The sequence below is a fragment of the Polistes canadensis genome, unplaced genomic scaffold (genome assembly GCF_001313835.1).
Source record: "Polistes canadensis isolate GaletaPanama2010 unplaced genomic scaffold, ASM131383v1 scaffold_72, whole genome shotgun sequence".
Taxonomy (NCBI): domain Eukaryota; kingdom Metazoa; phylum Arthropoda; class Insecta; order Hymenoptera; family Vespidae; genus Polistes; species Polistes canadensis.
Genome location: NW_014569619.1, coordinates 1 through 11,462, shown reverse-complemented (window position 1 = coordinate 11,462; position 11,462 = coordinate 1). Strand labels below are relative to the sequence as shown.

Below are 11,462 nucleotides of genomic sequence, written 5' to 3'. Positions count from 1 at the left end.
CCGTTGCGTTGGAAACAAATTACGCAAGAGAAATATACAAAGTACGAACAAATACACGCACATCAGACCGTTTTTCGGTTAAGTAAAATGGTCGGAAAAAAAAAAAAAAAAAGAAAAAAAAAGACAAAAAGCCAGAAATCGTTATAAACAAAACCCGTTTCACTCACATCGGAATGACTCGAATATTTGATGGGTTTTTTTGTTGCAAAGTTTCGGTGCAACTTTGAGGGAAGACTTGTGTAAAGGGTGGAGGGAATGAGGAGGTTTGGCGTAAGCAGAACAAACTAACAAAAGTTATTGAGAACACGATCGTTTCATCCCTTCTTAAATAAATGAGAATTAAATGATTTCTTATTATTAGTCTTTCTCATATTTTTTGTATTTTTTTTTTTTGTTTTATTTCGCATTCGTGTCGTATTTGTGATAATAAAGTTTATCGATGTTGAAACAACGAAATGTTATTACATTATTTTGCTATAAAAGAGAAATAACATTTTTAAAATAATGTTTGTGAATGGATCAAAGTTTAATATTCGTTAGTTTTACATTCATAAAATAGACAGGGAGTGAAATGTAGGAAGTAAATGTTAGTAGACATAATAATTGATCGTGCAAAAATTTTTACGAATTTATTTTTTCTTTATTCTAATAAAAAAAAAAAGAAAAATATTACGAGAAAGAATTTAATTGTTGTGAGATCGATTCGCGAATATAGGATTTGATTTAATTTTTTGTTGTATCTGGGCATACGCGTATAATGTATCGCCATCTTGCATCTTAAATGTACTAGTAGTGACATCTACAAGAATTTTATGATAAGCATTTAATACCGGATATGAATTAGAACGTAAAGGAATGTATCGACGGAAAAATGTTGTGATATTTAATGATAAGGTATCACAGGGAACTTGGACATAAAAAAGAAGTAGAACTTAATTCAACTAAGTTATTGGGACTTCTTCAGAAACTTAATCTTTACAGTTCAGCGTCTTTTTTCATTGGTAGACATAACTTTTTATTTTTATTAATATTCAAAACACAAAACATCTAAACTTCGTTAAGTATTCGCTCGTTATAATTTGAAACCCTCAACAAAACTGTTTCAAAGAAATGTTGAGATATTATTTATAAATTTTTTTTTTTTTATAGATGAATATTATATCATTTCACATAGAAATATTTGTACAATAATTGTCGAGATTACAAATTATAAATGGATAATTTAATCGATTTAGAGAAGTTTTTCTTTTTTTTTTTCATTTATAAGGAAAAGGAATAAAAATAAAAGAAGGAAAGAAAGAAAAAGAAATGTAGAGAGACGATACGAATTTGTGGGCAATCATCGAAGCAATTCGTTTCACCTGCTGTACGGGGTTGGATCAAAGCCGTATTTATATTTTTTAAGGCCCTATACAAAACCCTTTTTTGTAATCTGTTGAAAGTAAAAAAAAATTTTTATTACAACTCTTTAAAATAAAATAAAAACAACACAACATTGTGTATACTGCATATGCATCCAATTAAAAAAAATTATTAAGATAGATCAATGCACTTAAGGTTAAATAAAAAAATAAAAAAAATATAAGTAAATAAAAAAATTTATTTGTTTGGCTTTGGTTTCAGTGAATATATTGACCTGTATTTTGTTATTTCGTTGTTTGTAAGGTTTTTAAATGTTGCTTCTATAGAGAATGAAACCCCAACGACTTATGATAAGTACAGTCATGGTATTGAAACATCTGTAGCATAATTTCAATCTGTTTCTAACATCATTATCGCATTGATGGAAATCTCCGATCATTGATCAAATATTTTTTCAAGCATGGAAATTAATCAAGCTTATCCCATGATCACAAATCTATAACGTGATCACGAATAAAAACGATAGATTTTTGTTATCGATTCATCCCTGTTTCTGGTAGATATAGAATCAAATTGTATGTTGATCTAAAAAAGAATTCAATATACTTTATAAATAAATACATATACTTTTCTTTTTTTTTTAATATTTCTGCCCCATAGAATTTATCTTCGTATAAAAATATTTGATAGAGTTGTGTATTTTGTTTATAACAAAATTTTGAAAGAGAATAATTAATATTTAATATCATTTAGTAACTTTTTTTGTTAAAATTTAATATAAAATATAAAAATGATATTATATATACGTATAAATAAAAAAAAAAATATATTGTATATAAAATTGTAATAGTATTATAAAAAATTTACGAGTATAACACATTAAATAAAAAATAACGAAAGTATATATTTTATTATGTGTGTATGAGCGTGCTTGTGTGTGCAAATACATTTGTATAATTCGACTATTGTATTATCTTTAACGATAACGTAACTACTTTTATTTGTGTGTTACTTTTGCGGTTATACAATATCGATTAGAAAATTAGAGTTTTCAACGAGCGATTTACAAGCATTACTCTAATTTCAAACAAATGTGTTGTCTGACTGAATAGGTTTGTATATTAGAAACAGAGTTAGGGGTGAAAGGGTGGTTTCAGGGTAGAAAGCTCAGTAATCAATAACATTCGAATCGATTGTTTCTTCAAATGTCACGAGTAATTTCTAATATCTATAAAGATTATTAATTATTCAGACTGTGTTTGAATTTTTTCATAACAATTTCTTCGATCCGATTGTTACTAAACAAACACGCGTGTACATAGAAAAAAAGTAATTACGGTAGCTAACTTATCTCTTGTATAGATCATAGAAATCTTTATTGCATCATTTTGATACAAAATTTAATAAAGTATATTTTTAGAAAAATAAAATATACATTATTTTTATTCTTTAAAACTTTTTATATTCTTCTTACAGAAAGTTTTGGTCTAATTTTCTTATCATTCCACATTTCTCAGTAATTTACTAATCTATAATTTGTCCGCCATTTTGATGGACATTTGATAAAGAACAAATCTTTCTTTTTCGCTAAAAAAAAAAAGAATGAACAATAATACAAAATATATAAAATAGAAAAATAAAATTATAAATTCGATAATATATAATAATATTTTTCAAATAAAAAATATTATTGAAATATAAAAACAATTAACGTTAGACGTTATCTCTCTCTCTCTCTCTCTTTTTTCCTATTTTTTTTCTTTCCAAACGACAATGGAAATTACTCTTGGCGTATTAAACAAAAATATAAAAAAAAAAAGAAATAAAATCTTCTAATGGAAACAAATAAAATATAACGAGACATATGCGTATACATATAAACCTACATAGATAAAAAAAAAAAAAGAAAAAAAGGATCGATCATCGGACATTCAGGTTGGTAATCCTCGTGAGACATAAATCGATATCGTAGGTTAACACAGGAATAAGGTTTTGTATGAAAGTATAGTGATGGAATACTAGTCACGTTAGGATATATTGGCTTGCGTGTCGTGTCTTTTAAGTTGATTTTAGGCTGATTTTATATATAAATATACGAAAAACAAGTCGTGCTTTTCTTTTTGTATTAACGAAATTCTATTCCCCGTGCATATAGTGCATTTATAGAAAAAAAAAATAAAAAAAATAAAAGAAAAAGTAAAGGAACAATAAAGAAGAAGTTAATGATTCGATAAATAACTAATTTAATATTTATGAAATGACATCGTCGTCAAACTCGTGGGCGCAGGCGTAGCCATTTTGAATGTTCCCCTTACGAAGAAGAATCAGCACTCTGTATATAGTGTACTTTCGACATTAGAAGTATTAGTAGCATTAAAAGTTCAATATGTTGCTGTTCGAGATTAGAAGAATGATCAATTATATTTTATTATTTGGATTTTTATTTTTATTACCGACCAAATCTCAAACTCCGATGAGCTTGCGTAAGTAATATATATATATATAATATATTTGTGTGTGTAAGCGCTATTTGAAAAATTCGCGGTGTTTCTTGTATAGATAAATATTAAAATTTAATATTTTATTTATTATATTAATATTATATTAAATTATGTAAATATTAATGTTTTATATAATTTTGTGTGTATACGCATACAATGAATATTTTTTTAAATTGTTATATCAGGGTATATATAGGATATTACTTATATTAATAAAATTGTTATATCAGGTAATATGGGATATAATTTGGGTATGATAGTTTAAAAAATGTGGAATCAAATTATACGATTTATGATTCGATATTAATCTATTGATAAATTCTTCTTCTTTTTTTTTTTTTCTAATCGAACGATCATATTTTTCAGTTGTCGTTATAGAAAACGAAGATAGCTCGATTTTGAGTGTATTAAACGATGCAGCTTCGAGTGCTGAGAAGGATTTTGGTAACGATATTATAACTGTACATTTGTCTAAGGTCGAAGTAGATCGAGAACATTTAAATGAGACTTTTCAAAAAGGTATTAAAAATATTCGATATTTGTAGAAAATATTTGTGAACAAAAATATACTTTTTTTTTTCTAATTATATCCAATTCTTAAGAAACTTTTCTTAATTGTCTTAATTGTTGTTTCCTATATCTTATCTTTATTCTTATTTGTAATTGTAACAAATTTTTTGAGAACTTAACGTTGTTAATTTCTATTTTTTTTTTTTTTTATATTTCATCATTATTATTTTTTTTTTTCAAATATCTTTCTTCAGTCTGTGCTGCACTTTACAAGGGTGTAAGTTTAATATTAGACATGACTTGGTCCGGATGGGATTTATTACGAGTGATAGCTGAAAGTAAAGGTATCGTTTACAAACGTGGCGATTGTAGCATAAATCCTTACGTTCAGGCCATCGATGATTTATTGTTAATGAAAAATGCAACCGACGTTGGTTTGATTTTTGAAGATGAAAGAGGTACAAAATATTATTTCATTATTTCAAGATCATTCATTCTTTTCTCTCTCGATTTTTAATCGAACGAATCCTACTATTTTGTTTAATTTTTATACATACAAGAAATAAAACAAAATGTTCGATCATTTCATAGTAATTTTAGAAATTCTTTTTTTTCTAATATAATACTTTTTTTATCGTTTTAATAAGAAGAATATTTATATAATTGATTTTTATAAATTAGTTTAATATAATATTATATTTTTTTACGAGAGATATTATATATATTAAATTAATTAATTTCTTTTAGAACTCAATCAAAGTTTGTACTATCTCATTGGAATTTCAATAATCAGACTGGTTGTTATTGACGAGTTTACTGATAGAACAGTATCTAAAATACGAAGTATGAGACCATCTCCTTCTTATTATGCAATTTATTCGGGTACCTACAAGATGGAGGAATTTTTTAAAACTGTAAGTCTTTTAATTTACTATTAGATCAAAGGTGATATTTTTTTAAATTCGTTGATGAAATTTGCGTGATCGTACAAGATACTAATACAATATAATAATGGTCACAATTTTTTCTATACGAATATTCATTTGCAGAAAGGTTATTCTTTCAAATAAATTATTACAAAAATTTATTCCGAATGTTTTTATATAGAAATATATTATAAAATTATTAACATAAGACCATACAAAAAATCTCATATTATACATAAAATATGAATTTTTTGGGATGTGTACTCCCAGAAATATCTGTGTTTAATAAATTCAATTTTATTTTCTAGGCTATCGAAGGTGGTTTAGTTAAAAGGGACGACATTTGGAATTTAATTTTCACCGATAATCGTTATAAAGATTTCAAATATATTAATATGGATTCGCTTAATGTATCCTGCACAATTTTGACTATGAATCCTGATGTTTGTTGTCATTTGTTGGGCGAAGCTAATTGCAATTGTCCAATCGATTTTCAGGTTAGATCTTAAAACACAAATTGTTTCTAATGCATAAGAATAAAAAAACAAATGATAAAAGAAATAGAATACATATGTGTTTTGTATTATAGATAAATGTTAAACATTTTTGAAATTACGTAGAAAGAAAAAATCAAATCAAATTATATATTCCAATATATTATTATAAATAGTTAATTTTTTTTTTGATATTTGTTTCATTATATAACAAAAATAATTCAAACCAATTATTATCTTTCTTTTTTGGCATTTTTTGTTTATTTTGTCAGATATTTCCAATCTGTTTCAAACGTTTGATCGGTCTGATGGTCAGCGTCATGAACGAGATACAAAAGTCTGGAATCAGTGTGGAACCTAAATCAGGTCAATGTCCTTCGGATTTGACTATAACTCCAGAACCATCGACTTCGAACGAAACTTCTGAGGCATTCAATAAATTGTTAATGTCTGTAAGCGCTTTACCTATTCTCGATATTGATTGATTATTACAAATCTAATAGAATCTATGTATGTATACATATACATATAAATACATACGAATCGTTCACCAATCAAATCGATTACCTCGATTTTAAAGAATTTTATAAAATTTTATTGCTAATCCATTTCATTGATATTTATTATAAGTATAATTAATATCAATTAATATAATTAATATATTATTATTATTATTAATATTTATATATTATTAATTTTGATTAGATTTTGTTTTTGTTTCGTGAGATTAATTAATTAGATCATATGTTTCAATTGAATTTAATTTTTAATAATATATATCTAAAATTGTGTGTTATTTTTTTGATATTTCACGTTAGAGATTGAACAACAACGATACATTCGAATATTGGCAAGATAAAACAACGATCACGTACAAAGCTGAAATTTCTTTGCAAACTCTTGAACGGGGAGTATTAAAACCACTTGGTACATGGACCAGAGGGAAGATCGTTGAAGCTCCGGGTACCCATATTCATCCTGCCAAAAGATTCTTTCGTATTGGAACTACTAAAGTAAGGTTTATAGTTTAATTTCAATCAATTTTGTATATACATATGAAAAAGTGTACAGTTAAAAAAGAATTTGTAAATAAAAGTTTCTTTTAAGTGGGGGGGGGGGGTTAAAGAAAATTATACAATATATAATTTATATAATAAAATTAATTAATATATTTTTCTCAGAATTTTCAAGTAAATTGTATTTCTTTTTATGTATTGTGACATATATACATATTAATTAATTTTTGTATATGTAATTTTGTGTTAATTATCGATTTCTAATAATTTGTATTAGTCAATACCATGGTCGATGCCAAAGATAGATCCAGATACTAGTCAAGTAATGAGAGACTCTGATGGTAACGAGATATGGGAAGGATATTGTATCGATTTTATCGAGAAACTATCGATAGAAATGCAATTTGATTACGAATTGGTAATTCCCATGGATCATTCTTTCGGTGAAAAGTTACCAAATGGTCAATGGAGTGGACTGGTTGGTGATTTAGCTAAAGGAGTAAGTGAAATTTTAATATCAATTTAATATTTTGATAAATTAAACAAAAATATATAACAATGAAATAGAGAATACTAAATTTTACCCCTAAAATACGTCAACCATTTATACTCGACAACATAAATTAATATTTCAAGATAAGAAATCAAATTTTGCCCCTTTAGAATATCAACTAGTTATACTCGAATGTATAAACGTTTATTATTTGTTCTATAGGAAACAGATATTGCGGTTGGTGCATTAACGATGACTTCGGAAAGAGAAGAAGTTATTGATTTTGTTGCACCTTATTTCGAACAATCCGGTATTCTCATAGGTAAGAAATAATACAATCCTAATTTATTTTTTTTTTATAATATTCTAATGGTTTATGAGAAGCTTATTTTAAGGGATATATTTTCATAGATTAACAATATGATACTTATTGAATTTTGTCAAGTATATAATACTTACTAAAGATTTATTTCTTCTTTTAGTTATGAGGAAACCTGTTCGAAAGCCATCACTGTTTAAATTTATGACAGTATTAAGGCCTGAGGTTTGGTTAAGTATTGTCGGTGCTTTGACCCTTACTGGGATTATGATTTGGATATTAGATAAATATTCACCGTATAGTGCTAGAAATAATAAAAGACTTTATCCTTATCCTTGCAGGTATAAGTGTATTGTATATACATACATTCATAAATAATTAAAAACAAAAAGAAATATTAGTATAAATATTTAGAAAATATTATTGATATTTCAGTTAAATTAATTCCTTTAAAAAACATATTATTATTATTGTTTTTTAATTATAAATTATATTAAGACAATTGTTGAATATATATATATATATATATATATATATATAAATTTAATATTTTAGAGAGTTTACGTTAAAAGAAAGTTTTTGGTTCGCTTTAACTTCATTTACACCGCAAGGTGGTGGAGAAGCACCAAAAGCATTGTCAAGTCGAACACTCGTGGCTGCTTATTGGTTGTTTGTTGTGCTTATGTTAGCTACATTTACTGCTAATTTGGCTGCTTTTCTTACCGTCGAAAGAATGCAGGTATGAAAAATAATATTAACGATATATTGTTCAAATAATAATAATATATTAATTTATTCTACAGATGAATTAATTTATATATGGATGATTAATTAATTTATTATAATATTTTAAAATATTATAATAAAATAATTATTCGTTATATAATTACACTTAATATTTTTATATCTTATTAAAATAAACAAAATGTAATATTTGTATATTATTATTAACAATATACAATATGTAGTGTTTATTTATAATTATTCATTCGTATGATATCAGTCACCAGTTCAATCTCTGGAACAATTGGCACGTCAATCACGAATAAATTACACGGTACGTATGAATTCAGGAGCTCATCAATACTTTATAAACATGAAGAATGCCGAGGACAAACTTTATACGTGAGTAGAAAGCTAAACAAATTTCTTTTTTTTCTTTTTTTTATTGTTTTCATTATCTCTCCTCACATTCATATGTATATATATATTTTTTTTTTTTATAGCGCTTGGAAAGAAATCACTTTGAACAGTACCAGTGATCAAGTAGAATATCGTGTCTGGGATTATCCCATAAAAGAACAATATGGACATATATTACAAGCTATTACTCAAGTTGGACCAGTTAAAACTATGGAAGAAGGTTTCAAAAAAGTAAATTGATTTATTTGTATCTTAAAATAAATCACTAACGATTATTATAACAGGGTTAAGGAAATGTTTTTGGTTTGGTCAAATGTGTTCATTGGTGTATTTTAATGCTAATTATATTTTTTAAGTTTATATAATTGAGTTATATTTTATTTTTTATTTTAAGTTATATTTTTAAGTTAGAATTGTAGTTTTGAAATTTGATAATAATGTTAGTTTATATTCAAACATTTTTTTGAAAGTTTTAGAACGTGTAATTATTATTTGAGTTTTGTGTAATTAATAATAATACTATTCACGATTATTTATTATATATTTTTATAGGTTATAGACAGTGAGAACGCTGAATTTGCATTCATACATGATTCCTCGCAAATCAAATATGAAGTTACAAGAAATTGTAATTTAACTGAAGTAGGTGAAGTGTTTGCTGAACAACCCTACGCCATTGCAGTTCAACAGGGTAGTCATCTGCAAGAGGAAATAAGTAGAAGGTATATTATATAATTATTTATCATTTGTTATACAGGGTGTCTAAAGTTTCTACGTACACATATTGTGAGTGCATAATTTATACTGTATTATACTTATGTTTGTTCTGGTATTTTTAGAATACTTGATTTACAAAAGGACAGATATTTCGAAACTTTGGCGTCTAAATACTGGAATCAATCTTTGAAAGCTCAGTGTCCTAATTCTGATGATAGCGAGGGCATAACTTTGGAAAGTTTAGGTATTTTTATTATTTATATCTTTTGAAAGAAATAAAATTTTAATAAAAAAGTAAAATTATTCTTATAAAAATTGAACGAATTCAAAAAAAGGAAAAAGAAAAATGGATCTAATTAAATAATTTAAATTAATTATTTAAATATGAAATTAATAAATAATTAGAACAATTTTTTAGAATCGATATGAATTAAAAATTATATCGATTTTACTACAAATTAATTAAATCAATTTTTTATTTGTGATAATAAAAATTATTAATAATATTTATTAAAAAATTGAACCAGGTGGAGTTTTCATAGCAACTTTGTTTGGTCTCGCTTTGGCAATGATCACATTAGCTGGTGAAGTATTATACTATCGTAAAAGAAACGCTTCTCAAGGAAAACCAAAGAAAAAAGAATCAAAAAATACGAAGAAAACAGAAAACGATGAAAAATTGATTATACAAAAATTAGCCTCGAAATTACAAATGAAACCTGCACCAACCGATGCATTTTTCAACAGACACCAATCAATTGGTCAACCACGTGTATCACATATATCCGTTTATCCACGAAACTTTCCTTTTAAGGAGTGATCTCTTACAATTATTAATCATTGATATAACGATCGTTATAAATATAATATTATGATGTATATAAAGTAAAATATTTTCAATAGGAAATCCGTTAAAAGTAAAAATAAATAAATATTTAACTTAATAAAATTTTTAAGTCGATCATATCTTGTTATCTTCTTTTATTTATTTATAAGTTAAAAATTCTTTACAATTTATTTTTTAATAAAATGTTAAATTTAATTAAAAAAAAAAAAATTAATTGTTTCGAATATGATTTTTGCACAATACTATTTAATTAAAAAAATAAAAAAAATAAATAAATATAATTTTAAAAATATTCATTCAAGTATCATCAATTGCATGTATTTTATATATTTTCAAATTAATTAATTTTTACATATTTCATGCAATTTAATTAAAGAATATGTTATATATTAATTTTTAATATTTTTTATATAATATTATACAACACATAAATATGTTTAGTTAGTGTATACAGTAATCCTTTCATGAAAAAAATCAGGATTTGTTTTAATCGTTCGAATTGTGAATTAGAATTAAACATTTTATTTGAAATGAATAAATAGAAATGCAAGAGGATAATACAATTGAGTGTCATGAATCAAGAAGTATTTTTTTTTTCTTTCTTTCTTTTATTTTTGTTTTTTTTTTTAACATTTCTAACGATATAGTTATATTACAGCAAGCTCTAATAGAAAAATACAATGGAACCGCGTTTAGGTCGTTGATCCCAATTCTAACTTTCACCTACTATTATTTTGCTTTTCTCGCGGAAACGATGTAGAAATAATGCTAATATCTGATTAGTTTTAATCGAACATCTCCGTACACATTTGTACTTTTATTTTATTAGCATGTTAATAGAAATCAGTGTGAGAAAAAGAGAGAGAAATAATGATTGTCACATTGTTGCAAGATTAAATTACTAAAATTAGAATTACAACGTATATTATAATAAAATCTTTGGAAGTATAAAATAATGTAATAAATTACTATGAAAACTTAAATTTATATAATATTATATCATTTATATTTATAATAATAAATATATCGTATAATTATTTGATATTCATTTGAAAACAGGTGTTAGACAAAAGGCCATTGTTTTTTTCTTTTAATATGCATAAATACAAAATAATCATAAAATATATATATTTA

The 11,462-nt window shown here is 25.0% G+C and overlaps 1 protein-coding gene across 1 annotated transcript; it reads left to right on the top strand.

Annotated features, from left to right (window-relative positions):
- The first annotated feature begins 4,098 nt into the window (after positions 1–4,098).
- On the top strand, positions 4,099–10,418 carry LOC106786313. Its single transcript, XM_014747543.1, has 16 exons — positions 4,099–4,114; positions 4,230–4,382; positions 4,628–4,831; positions 5,121–5,287; positions 5,608–5,796; positions 6,066–6,245; positions 6,612–6,806; positions 7,087–7,308; positions 7,525–7,624; positions 7,785–7,962; positions 8,177–8,360; positions 8,625–8,746; positions 8,848–8,995; positions 9,317–9,486; positions 9,604–9,725; positions 10,009–10,418. The coding sequence occupies exons 1-16, from the start codon at positions 4,099–4,101 to the stop codon at positions 10,299–10,301; spliced, it is 2,643 nt and encodes an 880-aa protein (XP_014603029.1). The 3' UTR covers positions 10,302–10,418.
- The last annotated feature ends 1,044 nt before the right edge of the window (positions 10,419–11,462 follow it).